At 47.2% G+C, this 21959-nt stretch overlaps 1 protein-coding gene across 1 annotated transcript; it reads right to left on the bottom strand.

Annotated features, from left to right (window-relative positions):
- Nucleotides 1-3805: 3805 nt before the first annotated feature.
- Nucleotides 3806-20974, bottom strand: emc2 (ER membrane protein complex subunit 2). The gene is made up of 11 exons (XM_037454381.2): nt 20877-20974; nt 20089-20202; nt 17845-17909; nt 17012-17097; nt 15409-15466; nt 11301-11386; nt 10978-11037; nt 8586-8667; nt 8228-8338; nt 6796-6900; nt 3806-4361 (listed from the first exon to the last, which is right to left on the bottom strand). The coding sequence occupies exons 1-11, from the start codon at nt 20935-20937 to the stop codon at nt 4275-4277; spliced, it is 915 nt and encodes a 304-aa protein (XP_037310278.1). The 5' UTR covers nt 20938-20974; the 3' UTR covers nt 3806-4274.
- Nucleotides 20975-21959: the final 985 nt, after the last annotated feature.

The following is a 21959-nucleotide window of genomic DNA, read 5'->3' as shown; positions in this document are numbered from 1 at the left end:
TCCTCTTTTCCACCTTTACGCTAATAACCAGTTAGCTGTAGCATTAGACTAGATGTAAAAAGTCTAATAAGGCTACAATAGCTGTCATAGTTATCATATGGCCTACAAAGCGTCATGAATAATGTAAAAGAAGTATAAGATGGATGGAGTACAATAAAGGCACTCAGCAGCCTCAGTGAGCGACATTCCCCCGCTGACAGTACGGTATGTGGGTAATTCAAATCCTGAGAAGGAAGCGTTGACACGGCATCAAAGGTACAACGTGGGGGAATATGTGTCCCATTGTTTCCCTTTGGAATGAGCCATTGTTTCCCGTTGGAATGAGGGTCTGGCACCGCGCCTTGGAACTGTCGTAAAATACCGTAGCGTTCACCATTCCTGGATCTTATCGTGTGACAGATGAGCTGTCTCGCAATGCCTATGGAATAAAATAACACGTTACAGCTTGCACGCATCCATAAATCCATGTAAAGCTTTGTCTGTGAACCCCCCCACCCTTACCCTACTACTTGTTCATACTCTAAGGCTCTGTTGCATCCCTCTCAGGGTATAAAATACCCCTTTGTGGTTGCCATTAACAATCACCCAGGAAGCTCAATCAGAAGCCAATTCTGGTTTTCCCTCCTTAATGTAATTAAGGCCCCAGGCCCTGTGTGGGGTGAGCCTGTGCATTCTGGCCGAGAAGACGCCCTGAGTAGGGATTTGCGGTCTGGAAGGCCTGTGCTGGAAAGAACGACTGTCTATCGGAGCCAGCGACTTGCCTGCTCTCTGATTTTGACACATGCCCTACGCCGGGACAGAGTCTGCAGACAGGATGCAGCCTCGACGCGCGCGGCCGACGCAGCTGCCAGAGAGCCTGGAGCTGAGAGGCCGGGCGCAAACAACCAGAACGGCTCGTAGTGGCCACAGATTATCCTCTGGAAGAAATCGCAGCAGTCTGGAGCCTCCCGGTCAAGAGGTTTAGGAGTACAAGCATTGCCTTAAGCCAATCGTTTTAATTCCAAGGGCAAAAGCGCTTCACATTGTTGAAACCGCCACACAGTCTAACTCACATGCACGCACACACTCGAGCTGACACCGAGGCATGCCTGCACATTGTCCGCACATTTATAATCACACTTTCAGCACTACTCTCCCTCAAACACAAACACATAGTTCTCTCAGGGATGGTCTTTTGGCTTGAGAGGAAATCCTTTTCCCAGCACCAATGCCCTTGAGACAAAAAAATTAAGTTTGCATTCATGCCGGTGCAATTATGTAAGGGGAAAAATAATAACAAGGTGATATTGTACAACGACCCCCCCGCAAAGAAGGAAAATTTCTTTGCCAACAATTTTTAAGCATAAGCCTCCCACTTTCTTATCAGTATGGAGTGAAGTAGTTTAAATGTTCTCACTCTGTGTCTAAATAAGATGTAGTCAACTCTCAGCAATTTATCGGAGACAAAAAACTAGTAACTCAAAGAACTTTTCACCATGAAAACCATTATAAAAACCGTTTTACTCCAGGCAAATGTACGCAAATCCACTACAATGAATAAATATGCATATTTTATGATATGATACGTGTGTTAACATTCAAACCTAATTGAAATTGATCAAAGGCTCCAACTAATGTCAGGTGTTATTTGACTGATCCATTCTTGCTGCTCCCAAAAAAAAAAAAAAAAAAAAAAAAGGGGAGTGCAGGTCGTTCAGTCCCCGCTCGTAGCCAAAACACTATTTCATCACCAGGCTCTCTGGACAGGGCAGGATTTAGCGCCGCATGCCTCATCCATCTTTAGCGCGCCCAGTCGCTCCCCCTGAATCAGACAGAGATGGATGAGCTAGCTGGAGCCCTGTTCTCCCTTTCCACTCCCTCCCTCCCTCGCCCTGGGAAACTTCCCCTGCTCCGGCCCTGAGCGTCATGGAGCACATTTGCTCCTCCCGCCGTGTCTCGCGGGGACCTCCACCTTCTTGTTCCTACACAGCTTCTCCGTTACACCGGCGCTTGCCAAAAATCCCAGTCCTCCTTCCATCTTCCACTTTGGTCTCATCCAAAAGCCCCCGGCCTTTGCGCACCCTCCCATGCTTCAATTAACACCCCCGGCCAGTGCGGGTGCCACGGTGAAGCGGTTTCAGGTCGGGTCTCCGAGGAGGCCTCGGACACTCGCAAATCACCCCTGCTTTTGATGAACAGGCCGATCGGGTTCCGCTCTTTCCCGGTGTAAGCTCATCATCCCGGAGCTCATCCTGTTCGGCTAACCGAAGCAAACCCTCTCCGGGGGCTAATCTCCCAGGGAATCCAGGATTATGGGCGGCACTAATAGCGAATCCCCTACACACACTAAACTGATCCGGCAGCTTGGCGGGGGTTAGAGGGTTCTCTCGTCGCCTCTCCTCCCGTCTTGTTTGTGCGGCTTTAGCGGTCCAGGTAGAAGATCGGAGCCACTGGGACAACTGTCAAAGAGGCCGAGAGGAGCCAGTGGGGACGCAAACAGAGAGGGGAGCGGTGAATACGACACTCGGCGGGGGCCTGCGCGCCATGCGACTTGGCTCGAGTGGAGTCTGTTTGGATTGCGCGAGGAAAAGATTGACCAGAATTCCCTGACTGACAAATGATGCGTAACGCACTTTTTCTTCTTGAAATCAGGGTTGCAGACAGGCTAGAAATAACAGAACATATTGGTCAGCTTTGCATGATTTTTAATGCATGACGGTGACGGTCTAATTCCAGTTGCGAGCCGCCACTCGTTGCAGTCAAAAAGGCTTTAGAAGTCTCAAGTTCTTTATCCAGGCTACAGATGGCACTATTGCCTCAGCGTGGTTGGCACGGTGTACCAATATCTCGTGACACCTTCAATTCCCCCTTTTTTTCAAGTTTGACTTGACTTATACCCCAATATTTGCATAAGGGCTGAAACACGGAAAGTTGCTCCAAATCAAACAGCTTTCTGCCTGGAACTCTTCAAAAGAGGAGCTACAGTCAGGCTCAGCCCTTTTTTTTTTTTTTTTTTTTTTTTTAAATAACCCAAGTTTAGGCTCAAACATGCCCCGGTCTTCATTGGTTCCGCCAGATTGGTGAGGCAAATCAAACGCAGACGCAGTTATCCACTGACCAAGGTCAACGACGATTAAAAAAAACGCGACAATAAAAGGTTTCCATATTAGGCCATGAGCTGGGGACCGCTGTCGATTTTAAAAGCGGTCCAAAAAAAAGCAATAAATAAAGTATAAAGAAGTTCTCACTGGCCGCAGAGTGAAATTATGAGACAATGTCTACAACTTAATAAACAAAATAAATGGATGCAACAGCTGAGGCTGCACGGGTGAGCGTCAACCTTAGATGATCGTTGGGATCCATTCAGATTCACTGGCTTCCCCCGGGGGGGGGGGGGGGGAGAAACGCGGCGCTGCCTCCCACAGCACGTAAGCGTCTTGCTCCACGCCGCCTGTCACCAGGGTTTCGGATCCACAAGGGGTGTTTTTTGTTGCGTGTGGATCACTGGCAGCGCTTCCGAAGCTCTCCAAACTGAAATGACAGGTGTTCTGCAGTGTGCTGGAGTCGGTTCAGCTGCCGTCCAAGTTAATTGAAAGGCAGGATTTTGCAGCTGGAATCACTGGGTGAGAAGAGGCCCCCAGTCTGATGGCCCTGTTGTTACCACATCTGCCTTCTCAATGACAAACGCCTCTCATCCTTCTCCAGGATAATTACGGCAGGTTCGAATGGGACAATATGTGTCACTGCTGTGAAACCTCCCCCCCCCCCAAAAAAAAAACAGACTAACTCTTCTGTTACAAACAGCCATTAAGAAAATGTGTTGGTAATCAGTTCACTACTTTTATTAAAACGTTTTAGAAGATTAAGCGAAAAAAAATCAGACAACGGTGTTTACTTTACAGATAGCACAGAAGCAGTAAAGGACTTCAGTGTTGTCTCTATAAATAGCTCTTACTGTACAGCTTATCGTTCCTGGTCACACAGCTATAGCCTCGAGGTGGATTAACTAATTAGTGATATAGGTTAGAAGAGAGACCGCATTGGGCGAGGATTGACAAAATAATCCAGTCCATGTCTCTCAGCAGGGTTAATATTAAGTAAATGAATTGAAATGTTTGCTGTTGCGTGTTCCAGATGGGTGGGGAAGTCTTTGCACGTGAGTCAAACCAATGTCTTCCGTCGCCCAGAGAGGGAAAACAAAAACAAAATAATAATCTGTTAGAGATCTGGTTCTGGTCACATTGAAAGGCTTTTTGAGCTGCCATGTCTCTCCAAGAGGTCGGAGACGAGGACACCTAGGACATGGTGATCTGCATGGACTCCAGCATCTCCTCCACCGCCTTCATGGAGCATTTGTTCTCCTTAGCCCCGCGACCGGCCAGCTGCACGTCAGAGAGGGAAGGTGAAAGGCAGGAGAGAGGAGGGGGGGGGAGAGAACATCAGCTCATTAGGTCTGTCTGCCAAACACACTTTAACACAATTTCAGAGGCCGTCATAACCTCATCCACCTCACAGCACGCTTCAAGGAGGAGACAGTGGTTGTTAGGTGGTGCAAAGTCATACAATGACACTAATTAGCAGGCTTTTACCTAAACTGTTGCATAAGTGTCATTTTAGATCTGTGTGTGTGCTCTAAAACAGGATGCCCACATTAGTCCACTTCCATGGCCTCTAGTACAGGAGCCCGTAGCACTCTAATTTCTTCCAACCAAACAGGAAGTGCCGCGATTTATAATCCACAAGCAAATCCGGGATTACGCACGCGTGCACACTTTTTCTTCCCAATTAAACTTTGCAACGGACGAGGCATCCCTTCCAGTGACACTAAAGAGAGAGACAACTTCCTTACCCATGGGCAGCGGACTGGGTTCTAATAATGGGCCGTCCAATTACCCTCACAGCTCCCACATTTAGAAATCGTCTAAATCACTCAAATTAAAATATGGTATTCTTAAACATGACCATGTCCACCGTTTGCTATTCAGCACAAACGACGGGAGAACAGTTGTGGAAGAAGTATTAGAATCCAAACTCTTGGACGAATAAAAACGGTTATCCTGATGATGGCGCCAGATGAGAACTCAAGGGATCAACAAAGTTATTACAATTCATCCTGAGGGGTACATGAATGACTTCATAAAATGTAAAACATCAACTCTTAAAAAAACAGAATACGGCAAACCGCTATGAATGGTGTTCAAGCAAAAACATGACATTAATGCTGCCATTTGCAGCACATGAATCCTCATATAAAAAAACTACTACAACACATCTAATAACAGCATCAAGAGGAGACACTGTCAATGCCATCCCCGCGTGTCCAAAGATGCGCTGCTTGAGAGTGTGCGCACACACACACACACACACACACACACACACACACTCTCATTGTAAACATAATCCATAATAATACTTGAGACACAAGGTTGGCTGTAGGCATTGTGCCCTTGCCTTGGCTTTCTTCCAAAAGCACACACACACAGTCTCTCCTCTGCGTCGCAACATTCGACCCTATGTTCAGCAATAAAGCAACGCTGTCAGACAAACCGGAAACAACTGCAGCAGAAACCCAGCTTTACCTGTATCGCTAATGATTGGGGGGGGGGGTTTTCCACCCTTCGTCTTTTGCCAAACACAATCTGAGACAGAGCAGTTGGCTAAGGTGTGCAATTGGCTGCATCATTTCCGAGGGTGACTCATTCTTCTGGATTCAGGGTGCGTGTGCGCAGTGGGGTAGCTATAATGATCAGTGCATTTCATTGCCTCGCTGCCTAATGCGCCATTACCCCGGGCCCGGTAGTCAATTATCTCCCCAGCCTGAGGTGAGACCACCGCATTAACCCCCCCCCCCCCCCTCCCCACTCACCCCTCTCCAGCAGCCAGCGCGGACCAGACAGCTCCTTGTCTATTTTAGAGTCAGATAATAGAGTTGTGACGCAGTGGGAGCCCATGGTCCGTGACAGAGGAGCTAATCCGAGAATCTGTTAGGAGACTCGTGGGCATGGGGGTGGGCTGTGTAGTGCCCCCCCCTCTGCACCTACAATTCACACATTGCCGGGTCGGTCGTGACCCCTTCGCTGACGTCCGCTCCAATTTGCACTCGCCAGCTCACCTTTTTCCTCACACAGAGGTATGACAATCACCAGTTGCCTGGGCCTATTAAAAAAACGCCTGACACGAGAAGCGCTTAACAAAAAAGGGGCCTCCTATTAGCGAGCAGAAGCCCGCGGCTGCACGCGGCGGTCTGACGCACCGTCGCTCCCTCTTAAAGGTCCCCCAAGTCATCGAGCTGGTGGAGGAGGCCACCATGCACCTTGTGCCGCGCGTTAAGGGAACACTGACGTAGACGGCTCTCCGCTACAGCTTAGTGCGATCGTGGTCCTCCGAGCAGCAGCCATGTGGCTCGTCTGCGAGGCCGGGGTGTGGGATAAAGTCTTTGCAGACGTTGTGGCCTTAAATCAACACATTATCACTAAACGTACCCAGACACAGTGAAAGACACTCCGGGCTGTTAGTACAGCAGCGTGCGGCGCAGGCATCCTGCAGGAGCGCTGTGCACTCCGGGGTCACTCGCTGGCCGGGAGTTCTTCTTTTTTTACGAGCTATGCAAATGAGGGGATTTCCAAATGCCTGGATAGTGTGTGCAAATAACCCGTGAAAAGCTCAAGAAGACAACAGGAGAGTGATGTGAAATATGAAGTGTTTGTGTCTGGCAGAATGAAGGGGTATGGAGCGGGAGGGGGGGGGGGGGGTCGGGGGTTAAGCACACAAACGATACGCAGCGAGGATGGATGTTCAAGCCTCGTGACGACTCACCTTGTAGGCTCGGTTGATCTGAGCGGCGGCCCAGCCGGCGTACTTCATATTGTCCTTCTTCACCTTGGCACTAACTTTTGGGCTGGCGGCGATGTGACTTGCCGACTAGCGGGAAAAAACAGAAGAAAAAATAAATAAACGTGATGAAGACGTAAAAGGAGAGATCTGGGGAAGGGGTGTTCTTGTATCAAAATCCTGCTGAAACAGCAACTATACAAAAGAAAAAAAAGAAAAGCTGAGATGAATGAGCAACCACTCTTACCATCTACCACTCGACGAGTCATTGTGGCATAATGGAGAGAGAAAACAGACCGTGGACGATGACACACGGGGAATCATTCACCGTTTCAATGCTTCATATGTGAACTGTCCCTTAACAGGGACTACATTTCTCCAAAGACCTCGTACGTCCCTGGACAAAACCCGGGTCTTTCCCATGTTCTTGCTTTCCTCTGCACGCACTTTAAAGCCCCCCCACCCGGTGCACTGTAACTTGACCTACACACCAACTAACCCGGTCCTGCTCTTTTTTTCCCTTTTTCGCGCAACAGTTGGGCTTCTGTGTGTCTTGGAAAGTTCCTTTATTCTTGACTCGAGAGCCACCTTCAATTTTTGATTTCGGTCGGCTATCCCCGAATAACTGCCGTCCGACTGACTGGGACGCTGGCAGCCACTGAAGGGTTCCTGCCCTCTCGCTGAACTTCTTGCACCTGTCAAGGCCCTGGCGGCCGACGACCCGCGGGACACACTCTCCGGATGGATCTGTGGCCAATAGAGAGTAAAGTCCCAGCTGAAATGCCCCGGGGGTGTCGGTGGACGGCCTGTCAGGAAGCCGCACAGGGCCTGCTCTGTCTCCACCGCGGCGTGAGAGTGAACAGAGGCCAGAACCTCCACCTCGCCGGGCGCTCCCAGAGGCAGCGAGCTGCTGGGAGGTGTTTGGACTACCTGAAGAATCGCAGCGCGGCGCGGAGGCAAACACTGGGCCTCTCTGTGCGGGACCTGCTTCCCCTCTCCTCCTTTTATGCCCAGTTTGTGTTCTTATGTCAAGGCTCACTTACATATGATGCATTGGCACCGGCAGACAACATCCTGTTCAAACAAATAGGCAGATTAAAAAGGGACCTACAATCACCTGGTCGCTAATTTGCCAGGGGAAAAAAAAGTCTTATTACTGCTCTTTCTCCTGTGCCACTACTTTATTTATTTAAGTCATAAACATGAAAAAGTCAAGCCAAAGGGGTGTTATTACTAAAATAAAAAACTCCAGAGGGGCAGACTTTTTTTCCGAGGCTGGAGTTCACCGTCTAAGTCAGCAGTGAGATGACCTGTCTGAGAGCCCCTTTTGCTCCCTCAAAACACACACACACACACACACACACAACTGTTTATGTTTTTTCTCTCCCACACAATCCCCATGCAAGGCAGTACTCACCATGTAAAGACCAAACAACGCCCTCATGTTTCGGTTGTTCAGCCTCAGCGCCTGCGCAAAATACTTCCTGGACAGCTCCAGGTTCTCCAGCCCCCCCTGAGTGTACTTCACCTGCGAGAGGAGGCATTAAACACGGCCAATAAGCTGTGCTGAAGGGCAGCTCGGGCAAAGGCAGCCCGACATCTGAATAAGCAACACACGACATCCCAGTGTAAACACATCTGCCACCATGAATGACAGTAAGTACGTGCCGGTGTGTGTCTCTCCGTTTTACAGAGGGGCGCCGTTCACATAGTGCTAACATTACCCCCAACCAACCACACAGTGCTTGATGACGGACGTCCAGGGGGGCACCTACCTCGGCGTACTGCTCACAGTACAAGTGATTGTGAGGGTTGGTCATCATCAGCTCCTCCAGACAAAACGCAGCTTTTCCATAGCTGTGGAATTGACAAGGAGAACAGGGGGCCGATTGATACAGCTGCGCATGTGTCATCCTTTAGTTTGCTCAACTGTGAAGCAGAACACCTACGCCCAATAAACTGTGCAGGTATAAATCTGGATTTGGGGGGTGATGGGGGCAGCGTACACGGGTCAATTGACGTGCAATGGCCGTTGTCGAGCGGCCAGCCACAAAATGTCTACACAACACAGAAGCAGAGGCGGAGACGCACCCACCAACAGGTAATGTGAAAAGCTCTGGATTAACAGCAGAGTAAAGAGCAGAAGAAGAAGGTGGGCACAGAGAGAAAAAAACAATAATGGGGAGGGGGGGGCTGCTAACAATTACCACTTCCTCTCCATAAAGACTTTCAGATGTTCCTCCAGTGGTCATGTCTCCATCAGCTCTGGACCAGGGGCCGGACCCCTCGCCTCCTACGCTCTGCCCCCCCTCCCCCCTCCGCCCTTCCCGCCATGCAACCCCACCTTCCCCGAGCTGCTCTCTACAGCAGCTCCGAGGCTTGCTCTGTACCGCAGTGCTCCAGGTTGTAGACCGTAAGAATCCCATTTGTTTCTTTTGGAAATGAGCGGGAACCATTTCAACGCCACACAAAAATGGATTCAGACTGCGCAGGGAAAAAAAAAAAACTGCTCCCCATTTATGTCATTCTGGACGACCGGCCCATTTGGGTCAGTCCCGATCACCTCCTGGCTCAACACCGCCGGCAGGAGGATTGTTTTTAACAGAGTCAACTCGGGGGCCAATTCATTGCATTTTTAAATGCGTTCACATAAGACGCCTGCTGCTGCCAACAATGGCCCTGCAGAGGAGCGCTGCTTTGTATATTTTTAGCTCCCAGGGTGTTGCGCAGTGAGGGGCGGAGTGTTTATTTTCTCTCCATCGCTTCTGCGCCACCCTCTGTTCTTTCTGACGGGAAGGGTGAGGGTGGTAAGAAAAAGTGCCACCACCTTCTCCTGGGAATCTCTCTCTCTCTCCCCGTCTAGAAGAGTGGCGATAAAGCCGGTCCACCCGGAAGGAGGAGGAGGAGAAACAGAGTTTGTAACCCAAAATAAAGAAAACAAAAAGAAAAGAAATTGACACGCCTGTAGATAAGGGGCTGTGGGAGTGAATGGTGCGATATTGGAAGTGTTGGGATAAGCCGGGAGATAATCCGCTCACCCCTGGATTTCCTCTGGCTGCTACAGCAATAAAGCCCCGGCGGACAAAAGCACGAAATATCCAATAAGTGGCCTTCTCAGCGCGCCGCACATTCCTGCTGCCACTGGCCTCGTACCGGAGTAACCGAGCAGTCACACACTACGCCGCTTCCACAACAGACACCGCTTCACTTACTTCTGAGCCTCAAGGCAATTAAGGGGGGGGGAGCGAGGTGGAGGGGGGGGTGGGGTAAAAGGTGACACAAACAAAAACATTTTTTTTTGCACCCCCAGACAATGCTGTTGTCGGTCTGGCCTTTCTCCTTGGCGACTGAGACATCAGCGGGGGGCCAGGGAGTCTTTTGGCCCTCATATGTAGGAGAGGAGGGCTTAAGAGGGAAATCCTATTAAAGTACTCTGATGTGACAAACACGGACAGGGCTCCATTCAGACCCCTGGCTGAGTTAGGCATCTCACCGCGTTCCATTGTGCGCCACGCAACCGCCCCTCTGGAGATCAAGCCATCAGCTTGATTTGAAGCGCTGTTAAACTGACACATAGCTCTAGAACATTAGGCCGACCGGCCTCTGTAAATTATGGACGATGCAGCAGATACATCTCATCGGAACGTACACATGCAAAAAACACGGGGTGTTCACTTATAGTTTGGCCACTGAAATTCACGTTCAGATGAGTTATTTGATGCCATGACAACATGTTTTAACTGGTACAGGGAAAGGGACTGGTGTTTCTTTCCTGGGTTAAACCATTTCTTAGATCAGGCCAATATTTAAACAGACTATGAGCACATGGCTGGTTCAATACATGGCTCATGTTCTGTTGGTTATAATTGGTAATAATTGCTAAACTATAACCACCACACAACCAAGAATGTGGGCTTTTGCTGTAAATCTGTATATCAAATAGGGGCGCCGAAAAGACCATGCGTGTAATGGAGGAAACGTGGGCCTCCTGTAACATGTTAGTAGCTACAAGGATGCTGTTTCTAGAGCTTGATGAAAACCAAACCTAGCGACGCACGTTCACGGTGATAAACTTTTTTTAATTTCTCACAATTGCTTTCATCACAACTGTCCTCAGCTGAACTGATTTTAGAGTATAAGGCATTAAAAAAAAGTTTAAGTATTTACTCGTGTTCGTTGATGTAGAGCTCCGACAACTCATGCCACGCTTCCTGATCCCCAACAAACCTGTGAACAAAGCACAAAGACTCCTCCTCAAACACAGTGGTGTTGCACAGTGATGTAAGGATGTGAGTTCAATATTACCAATCACTATAACGGCCGGCATCCAACTGACAAGAAACAGTCTGCTGGCATTGCATGCACGAGTCGTGCCAGCTCAATGGAAGGCAAACTTGGTTTTTAATTAAAATAAAAGCCACAGGAACAGGGGAGGGGGAGCGGGGGGGGGGGGGGGGCTGACCCTCTCCCCTTATCGTACAAACACTCACTGCTCCAGATACTCATTGAGCTCCCGGATGGCTTCAGCACTCTTCCCCTGGGCCTTCAGTATGGAGATCTTGCGCTTCCTTGCTGCCTGTGGAGCAAAGGGAGTAAACAGGATTAGGGGCTCAGCTCACGAGTATTCATTCGGGGGAGACCGGGGGGGGGGGTGCTTGAGTGCAAGGGTTGTGAGTTTAAGTGTGTACACTAGCTTCTTTTCAGTCCATCACGATCCTGTTCAGTTTCTGTAAGGCGAATCGCATGAGAACCCATTCAACACAAACGGCTAAACTTTGTCAAGGGAATTCATTTCATTGCTGGGAAATCTTACTGAACGTAAAGCCCAGCAAGACATGTTTGGAAATAGTGAGCGGCAACGTCTGACGGGAGGTGGACACACGTGAGTCCGTGTTTGGCAGCTGCAGTGAGCTCAGTGGCTGAGATAAAGTGGCGAGTCGTGAGTCATAACCCTAACCCTGACCAAGTGGGGAAAATGGCACCCTCCCTCAAACCCCAACGCTCGCCTCCCTGCCGGCGCAGCATGCATCCAGCGCTCCACCAGCACCACTGACATCAGCTGGAAATGGCTTTCCGCTTCGTTTTGATGTTGGAAGGACCTTAAGGTGGATTAGAATGTCATCAATCTGAATTAGAAAGTATTACTACTGCTGCAGAAACTTTTCCAAACACTTTACTCACCCCTTCAACCCCTCCACCCCACCCCCCCTCCTCCTCCTCCTCCTCTTCTTAGTACTAAGTGAAAACCTTAACAGGAGGCTGCCGCTCCATTAGCAGTGCACTGCCACAGCCCGTTTTATTTATGGACTGGCACTTGATTGAGTGGGGCTTCCTCTCCTGCCGTCCATACCAAAGCCACTGAGGGCTGTGTGTGAGTCACGTCTCGGGAGCTGCAAACGTTGGGCCTCTTCCGACACCACCATCACAAGAAATCCACTTACCCACCGCGCTGGGACTCGAGCCTCGAGCTACGATTTAGCTTCAGGGCGACAGGTTAACACTGAGCCACAGCCACGGATTCTAGCGCCATCAAAAGTAACAACCTAAATATATTGTTCCAGTACCTTACTCCCAAACACACTGTTCACCTCTGTAGAGGTGTGTAACAACTTTAGAGTAAATGATTTAAATATGTTATCAAACAATGAACAGTTAACCCAAGTCATTTTTCTTTCAAAACAAAGATCGCACCATTTTACAAGCAGTGCTTTTCAACAGACTTCATACTTCGGACTAAATTACAAGCATGTGGCATCTTTCCTCTGACAATACCAAAAAAGGGAAGCAGAATTTGTTTTTTGGGACAAACTACACTGAGGTTGAATTTTTTTTGTTTTTTTTTTTACACTTGTGCGCTCTGGCCATCAACACACCCGCCTCCCTGCTCTCCAAGATTTAAGTTTTTTTTTTCATTCCCAGATAAAGAGCCACTTGGGGCTCAAAGGAACATATGGAAGTTGGTAGCCCAGAGAGTCACGGAGCACTTTATTAAATGAGAGCAATTCCAAACCACTCCTCTCGCTCTCCTCCTTTCTCTAACTAATGATCCAGAAAAGGCTGGCAGTGGGTCTGATCCCTCTGTTGTCGTGATTCTTTTTTAATTAGCGCTCCGAGGAGGCCTCGGGAGCGCGGACTGGGTTATTTACATCACCCCTGGCTATTTGCTCCGACCTACCGCAACCTTTATAATAAGAACCATCGCGGCGAGGGTGGCACACCTAGCGCTGTACAAGCTTGGAATTTGGATGGAGGCAAAAAGGGAAGTGAGAGCAAAAGACTGTGTCCATACGCACAGTAATGCTTCATGGTGCTGTTAAAGCAACGGGGTTTGGTACTTTACTTACAAAGATTTACTTTCATTCAACATTAGTGCGGTCAACCAATTCAGAATTATGGATTTGAATTTCAGAAGACCCAACCCCAAAAATATAATATGATGGTGTCCTTCAATTAATTTGCAATGGCTAACAAAACATGTCAACCTTAGGATGCGTCTACGTGGTCTCAGATGATTATTTAAGAATTTTGATTGAACTATCAGAGCAGAATGAGTATGAAACTGGTGCATCCTTGTTGGCTAAATGTTTGTGGTCCAAAAAGCACAAAGAGATATTAGGATTTTTTTTAATTGGAAAACAAAAGAATTCCTGTACGCAGGCACGAATTTGCCGGATCATTGCTGTAAATATTGGAACATTACGAGAAATGGAAGAACTAAGACTTTGAAACATTTTTTGGACACCGCCATGGTAAAAAAAAAGAAAAAAGGGGAAAAAAACCTTGAGCAATTTTTGTTGATTCAACAATTTTGGTTAATGGGTACCACATCTATTCCACAGCCTGTAATTACAACAGCTCAGTTTCCAATCTCTGCTTTGCATGCTGGGATGCTTCGCAAGTCTTCCTTGTGGTCGCCAATTTTCCGCCATTTCTCGGGCCCATCCCCCCGCCCCTCCTCCGGAGCAATGCCCGGAGAACATGTAGGGAGGAGATAGCCCTCGCTCACTAGACTGGCGACCCCCCCCCCCCCAAGCAGTGCCATTGTACGGGCGCTCCACCCGCAAATCATTTAGGACGAGGATTGTGGGAAAAACAGTCAAAGAAAGGTCAACACTGGACCCATTTGTCCGTTTTGTTCCATTCCCTGCTCCCTCGGGTTTGACTGACAGCCTTGGCTCGCTGGGGTGGAGGTATCCAGCGGGCAGAGACCAGGAAACCGACCGATCCCTTTCCGAGGATGTCACCGGAATCCCCGGGGGATCTGTGCCGTGTCGGGGAGGGGCCCTGGGATCCAGTGAAATCACAACTCCCATTGTCTAAATAGCAGCTCAGTGCTTTACATGGAAATAAGGTTGATTTGAGGCTTTGATTCAGTCAAGCATGCCCGGGATAAGTTGTTAACAAAGTATTTACCTAAAAAAAACGTCAGTGTTTTTTTCTGGTCAACGAAGCATATATTAGGAAAGTAGACGACCACACTAATGTTTTGGTCGATTGCCCACGAGACGGCCACGACGGACATTTTAATGAAGCCGGTTGGTAGTCTGAGGTAGTGCCGACATTGTTTTTTTAAATGTAGACTTATTGGATGCTTTCTAACCGTATAAAAACTTGTTAGAATTGTGCTTCTGCAATCCAAGACGAGCTATTTTAGCACAAATACACATTTGAGATTCAGACCTAAGCTGTAAACAGAAGAACCTCCCGTGACCCGACTAGCAGCCACTGTGGGAGATGATGATGCGGATGATGAGGAGCTGGTGGGTCATGATTCTTGGATTCGTCTGGCAGCCCTCTGCCAGCTGAGGGAGAACGTTTCAAAAGCCACCCATATATCATATGCGTGGCCCAGGGAACTTGTCGAACATCTTTGGGGGCGAGAGGTACGGCCAAAGTAAACAGGCTCATGGTTTCTATTGAAACCCCTTTAAAAGATTTATTCCCTCGCAATGGGCACGTGTCCTCATGGAAAGGATTAAGAGCAGGTACGTGATGCTTTGGCTCTGTGGTTTCGGGATTGCCAGAACACGGGCTGGACCTGCTTCGGCAAGCCATTTCCCAGAGGTGCACGGCTAACGGAGAAGATAACAAGCAGAGAGCTTCAGAGCAGGTTATGGGCTCGTCTGGTGACATCATAGGACACGGCGGACTTTGCACCTGAAGCTGGTAAACGGCAATAGAGAAGGTGGGACAGGAGCTCAGCCATCTTTAATCAGGGTGGAGGTGAAAGGGGTGGGGTGGTGTGGGGGTGGGGGGGTCTAAAAGGTCCAGTAAATCAACAATCTTCAAAGGCCGAACCGTTATTTACGGCTCACTTCTACCGAACATGTCTGCCAGAGACTACGACCATGAATCACCTCCCACCCCCTCTCCTTAAACACGTCTCAGTCGGGTGGGTGAAAGGCTGATGAGCGCTGTGGTTGAGGTCAGAGAGGCCATGGGGAGTTTAACTTCGTACACTCACATTGCTCACATAGGATTGCCTGGGCAGATTTAAAGCCCCCCCCAAATAAAAAAAACAAACAAACCGCAGAGACGACAAAGTCCAACCCTAAACTGAGGGATTTCTCCGGTTCTTTCCCTCCTTCTCGGTCTTACCGTGTTGGTGGGGTCGTCTTGGAGAATGGCATCGTAGTGCTTGTTGGCTTCATCGTACCTAGAGAGAGAAAATTCATGTTTTTTTTAACCGATCCCAGTCAGGAGAGATTAGGCGGTGGAGCAATCCAACGCAGTTCAAGGTAATCACGTTGCTGTATACAGCGCGGCAGGTTCCTATGATTACAGTGAGGCTGTGCAGAAATCAGTGGGGATCAAAAGGGAAGAAATAAACACTGGCCTAAGTTTAGGTTGCCGGTCACACGGCTGACGCTGCGAGAGGCTTATATGGCTTGACAATGAGTCATGAAATCAATACATGCAAAGCTTGTTTTGGATTTGATTGTATCCAGTTTGATTTACCTTTAAACAAAATTAAGCTGCTACTTTTACTTTGGTCCGGATCAGCAGCTGAGCACTTGGTTCAGTTATCCGTCTCTTGGCCCATGTATTACAATACACACACACACACAGCGCCTCAAACACATGGACTGAGCCCACATGATTGTTTTAAAAGGGGAATTCATGAGCTGTAAATATCAAATCATACGGTAAAGAAATCTGGGGATAGGAGGTATGTGAACTTCAACGTTTTTTGTTTCATTCCTAAAAAAGGGGGGCAATCTGCAACGCTGACGTTTCAGCAGCCAAAAGGCAGGGTTCGGTGATTAGAAACTCCCGCCCACCGACAGAAGCAACTCTGGTTCCCATTAGCACGCAGAAGGCCCACTTACAGCGCTGCTGCCTCCCTCACATTCACTTTATTACTCAGCCACACTTTGGGAGATTTCAGATGGCACCAGGCGACCACTCACGAGCCACTTTGATTTGCTTTATTTATTTAGGAACCGTTTGTGTGCGCACATGGGTGGAGGGGACGGGCTTGCTCGTTTGAAGCTGTGTCCTATAAGTGTAGCTCTGTCTGCTGCCAATTTGATCCTGGTGTGCAGTTTATTTAATCTGACAGCGCCGAAGCAATCGCTCTCAATTATCACATAAACTGACATAGCCGATAAACCTGGGTGGGGAATGTGAGTGAGGTTGTAATCACATTGCAGTACCCCAACTGAAACAAAGAGCAGACTAAAAAAAAAAACCTTCTGTTTATCTTTCCTGCTCATGCTCTCCACCGTGTTTACTTTCTGTCCTTAGTCCGCAGATTCCACACTTAAAAAGAGGGGTGGGGGTTGTCAAGTTTGTTGACACGTCCTTATTTACGTGGGTGTGAGACACTTGCAAAACCGCAATCAAAAGAAAACAGGAGAAGGAAGCATTAAATGAGGAGAGCTGAGGGGCAATAACGTGGAGGAAACAATGGAGGCGCAGAAACCGGAGCGGACTGAGGGCACCCCCGAAATAACAGTGGGATCCCACCACTCCCTTCCCGGGGAATCCCTAACTCGGGCTTTAAAAAAAGGGCCACGGGACTACCCAGTGCTGAACCTTTCCTCCAACACAAACACAACCCACCGCACACACACACACACAGTACGTTGGAGCACATCCAGTCACACACAGTTTGTTAAAAGTAGCACACATAGTAGCGCGGCTGAGCAAAACGTATGCGTCGCCGCCTCCTCCGCAGCCTTCTGTACATGACGCTTACCTTTCCAGAGCTTCCAGCCTCATGCCTGATAATCGCTTCACTCTGTGGCTATCTGGGAACTGCTTCCTCAGTTCCTGTAGACAGGTCTGCAAGGAGACAGAGGAGAGAGACCAATTATAGTTGGCTGCCGCAAACTTTTTGTTACACTGCCTTGAAAATGTCACATTTCACTTTCATTTAACGCACCGACTTGCAAACTGTCTGTGGAGAGGCCAGTTTCATGGCCTTTGTGTAAGAATGTAATTACCATGTTTGTGTGTATGTGTGTGTGTTAACCATTGAGCAACAACGTTTGCTACTAGGACGGCGGGATTGAGAATGCCTCCACTCGGAGCTTGGACTTGCTTGATAAGGGATGAGGGATTGTCAGATTCTGACAGTCCCTCAGCGCTCATCAAAACGTCTGCAGCGTGAGCTGAAGCGTCAGCGCTAGCCGTCAGCTGACGGCTCGTCCTCCAGCTTCTACTCTCCGGCAGCGGGGCTGGAAGGAGACCCGCCTGTTGACTCAATGAGTCCTTTCTCCGTCCTCGCCACACAACAAATCTGAGTTAAACTACATCGATGATGGCCAACTTCAGCTAACACTTGAAGCGTGCTTCCCCACTCATTTGCTACACCCCCTTAATTCCATTGCTTATTTTCCAAAGTACAGACAGAGTTTAACCATTTGGCCAAATAAAAATCTGATTTTCACATTTGGCAGAGGGATTGGGGTTGCAGCAAAGTAGAAATGGCAGTGACGGAGTGAACGATGGCTTTTGAAGCTCGAGGGCGTGTGAGAAAGAGCGGTTAAAAAAGAAATTAAAAAAGAAAGAAAGAAATAAAACTCTTACCAGCGCCAAGTCATCTCGACTGCAGTCCAGCGCTGCAATCATCACCTGCTCATAAATAATCCATACTGGGCAGACGGGACAGAGACAAAGAAGACAGTGTTACCACCCTTTCCATTCCACTGTCTGCTGTGACTCGACGTACGCAGAGAACGTCCCCACAGCAGCACTCGGGCTTCGCTGCTCGCACAGATGAGCTTCCATGGTGTGACTCAGCTGGAGAGCGCATTCAAAGAACTTTCCACGTCTCATTTCACATGTGATGCTCCAAATAGCAGTTCAGAAACCATGTTTTTTTTCTTTTCAATTAATTATTTGAAATAATAAACATAATAATAAACGCAGAACCATTTCAAGTAACTGCCCTTGTGTAAGGCTTTACAGCCATGTTATTAACATTAGTTAGCTGTTTAAGGAAATGATGTGTAACATAGTGAAGGAAAAATAAGTTGTTACATTCTTTACGATCCCCTGCGTAACTAATGTTGAACGATCTGTGCTACTCTGTAGGGAGACATGAAGGGGATTTTTCTATCTGAAAAAACAGATAGTCACAAGTTGGGCAGATACATCCAAGCAAAGCTTCTTTTTTAGTTTAAAATAACCACAAACATTAATAACATTGTTTATTAGACCCAGTGTTGATGCTTTGTGGAACCAAAGCAGCTGACCAAACAGTTCTGGATACTGCGACTGTGGATACAGTTACTGTGGTCCACATTAAAACAACATTGGGACACTGATTTGACCATTATTCTGATGAGTGGTCCATATGAATCGTTTCCATTAGAGATGTTTGCTCTGTCTGTTTTCTTCTCCATGATGGTTATTAAGATTCTGTTTGTGTAGACTTGATAGATGAATATTCTCAAATCATGTTTCTGCAGTCACATAACATTCTCAAGCAGCCTTCATTAGACCCGCAGAACATGGCGTGTGGAGCGCTGTGAATAACAGACTCAAACCATTCCTTAAAACACGTTTCTCTTGGTGGTTAGCTATAAAGAAATGTATTTAAATGTTTATTCATTCAGTCAACTGTAACATTATAACACGCTGTCTAATAGTCTGGCTACAGGAGCCAATTAATAGAATTAATACAACATGTTAGACGGACAGCTCTGACAAGCAAACTGGACATGCTCAGCCAAATAAACCCCGCCTGGTAATTGAAAAGAATAATAAAATCTAACTCCACCCAAAATCTGGCAGGTTATCCCAAAACAAACAAATGCCTCAAGTTTTTCTTGACTTTAATGATTCCAACTGTTGTTTTGATAATTGCACTTCCATTTCACAGCCAATTTAAGGTCTGGTTTCAATATACGCATGGCATGTTAAGTGTTTATCCACCTCTTGTGAGGACTGTATGAATCATTTTGACTAGAGGTGATGGTGGGGGTGTTGGAGGGGGGTTGTGGGGTATAACAGAAGGGCAGTACTATAACGGAGAACATTAACCTTAAATATGATAATGGTTAGTAAAAGTTACTCGTACAGAAAAATAAAATCTCCAGAAACTGTAACCAGAGCATTACTACAGACCAGTGTCACACCATTTTGACTGCTGTCAAATCTGGAATGTTATTTGCTGCATTTACTGAAAATGTACTCGTTAATTTTGTCTTTTTTAAATTGGCTACTATAATCTAATACACTGGTTCTCGAATGGGGGTATGTGTACCCCTGGTGAATATGTGAAAGCACTCCAGGGGGTACGTGAGATTTAACTAACTAGTTAAATAAATCAGGCCATGATGGCACAGTGGTGCAGATTACATATTTATTCCAACTAAAAATCCTCTGCGCTAGTTAGGGGGTACTTCATTTAAAAAAGAGAACTACTGATCTAAGACACCAAACAAGTACAGTTATACTTCTCTCATTTTCCAAGTGCCCTTAGTGGTGGAAGAAAAACTATGGCTATACAATTGTACTTTATAACTGAGTGAGTGATAGGATACTGAAGCAAAGAAGCTCATCTGTGGACTTTATCCTCTACTCTGAGAATCTCATTGTCCTACAGAGTGCAATGTAGTCTGCAGGAGGACGAGCCGAGACGGCTGGGTCTGGGTCTGGGTCATGAAGGACAGGAGTGTATGCATATATATATTTTGCAACGCAGTTCATTTTCAATCAAGTTACAAGATGACCTTATGTCTTTTTGTCCTTTGACACTTATTGCAAGTCGCTTTGGATAAAAGCGTCAGCTAAATGACATGTAATGTAATGTAATGACACACTTACCGTCATCTCCTAGTTTAGATGAATGATCGCCGATCAGCTCTTCTCCAACATCCACAATCTGCTCACTATTCCTGCAGTTATCTTCTCTCCATTTACGCAGCTTGTCTCTCATCTCTGTGGACACAATTGTTAAACCATAATGGCAACTGTGATCTTTTCACAAATAACATGCAAACATAACGGATCAAGCCGGGTCCTTTAACTGTAGGACTGTGCTTATTTCGTGTTGTCTGTTCTATGCGTTGATCCGATATGTAAAGTTGGATGATTGGGGCTAATCCGCCGATGAAAACAATTCCGCAGATCAAACGATAATGCATTCATGTGATCATCAGAGAGGCAGGTGGAACTTGCGCTGACGTCTGTGCTACGACAGGATGGCTCTGACCTTACTATTTCAGCTACGCCGTTAGCCGCTGCAATGGCTGTGACCAGCTAGCATGCTGAGACGCTAGGTGGTTCTCCGAAAACCGACAGACAGCGCTCACCGTTATAGATGTACAGTGAACGTACCTTTCACAGCGCCGACAACTAACGCTAAGTTACAAAGGACAAGTTTCACCTAGTGCGTAAGTGCTGTAGGGATGAACGTAAACCAACCATGCTAACTAGCAATAGCTTACTCTCGTACACGCTGACTTATTAGCTCGTATTTCCAGTCCCGGACACAACTCGCCCTTGTGCTCGTGTACAATAAAATAAAGGGGAGAATGCCTCGAGAGCTCTGAACGTTACTTGAGGAGATGTGTGTATATATATATATATATATGTGTAATCGTTTTTCTTACCTTCCCAACCCACATCGTACATGTCTGATACCGACGCCATTTTTTTTCGGTTTGACAGCATACGCCGTGCCTACGTCATAGGTTGCCATCAATGGGCGTGCCTGAAAAAAAAATAGTATATATAATAGTAATAATAACAATAACAATAACAATGGTAAAGCAATCGTGACAATGGTATATTGATGCAAAAATACTTACAAGTGATGGACGTACAATCCAGTGATTTTGACTTTTAAGCATAAATTCCTCATGTTCTGACTGAGACGCACGCAGGTCATATATCAGCAGTCAGCAACATGATGGCTGGTGAGCAACCAAGTGCAGACTTTTACAATCCAGATGATGTCGTTCTCATGCTCTATTCCTTTTTTTGCATGGTTCCTCTGCTGTTGGATAGGACAGTCGTGTATTCTGAAAATTTGAAATGTGATTTCCAAGCACATCTGCCATTTGATCCCGATTTCCCTGAAGAGCCACTGTGGATCTCATTCCCTCGCGTGTTTGCTTACTTACACAATTTTTACCACATGATACACTTGTTGATGTGGACTCAGCACAAACCTGCTTACAGAGACATTTTAGAGATCTGACATCATATCCAGAGATTATATCCCTTCTCAAGGACATTGATATTACAGCATCAAGAAAAAGATGAAATGTCATCATCTCTGTCAGAAATGCAAATAATAACTCTATGTGCAGTTTAGGTTTTGCTCAGCATTGGTGATCAGTGCACTTGTAATTTCCAAGTCTGCACATGTCAGTTGATATGTGGGTTTATGAAGGAACACAATATATCAAGTTAACCACATTCAAACCATAACACATTGCCCTTTGGGATATCTATCTGCCATTGAAGGCCAGGGCTGTAAAAGTGACCTGCAATAAACACCATGCAGTGGATTTATCAGGATTTCAGGAAATAACTTTAAACGCTCTGCGTTAACATGTCTATAACTTCCACATGCAGCTGGACTTGTGGTGGTCAAAAGAATCCTCTCGACAACCGGCGCCTGTTTAAGCATGGAGCAGTCCTCTTGTACAGAAACGCCAGAGATCACTTGCAACCTTCTGAAAACCCAG

This window comes from Pungitius pungitius, chromosome 11, assembly GCF_949316345.1.
Source record: "Pungitius pungitius chromosome 11, fPunPun2.1, whole genome shotgun sequence".
Classification (NCBI taxonomy): domain Eukaryota; kingdom Metazoa; phylum Chordata; class Actinopteri; order Perciformes; family Gasterosteidae; genus Pungitius; species Pungitius pungitius.
This window is presented reverse-complemented; position numbering and strand designations above follow the sequence as displayed.

Bases quoted from the DNA above. Each gene is read 5' to 3' on its own strand.
- emc2 (XM_037454381.2), bottom strand. From the start codon at position 20,937: ATGCTGTCAAACCGAAAAAAAATGGCGTCGGTATCAGACATGTACGAT. The intron at 20,203-20,876 runs GTAAGAAAAACG...TTGTGTCCACAG, and splicing joins GTACGATGTGGGTTGGGAAG to AGATGAGAGACAAGCTGCGT. The intron at 4,362-6,795 runs GTGAGTCGTCAC...TCTGACGTGCAG, and splicing joins AGATCAACCGAGCCTACAAG to CTGGCCGGTCGCGGGGCTAA.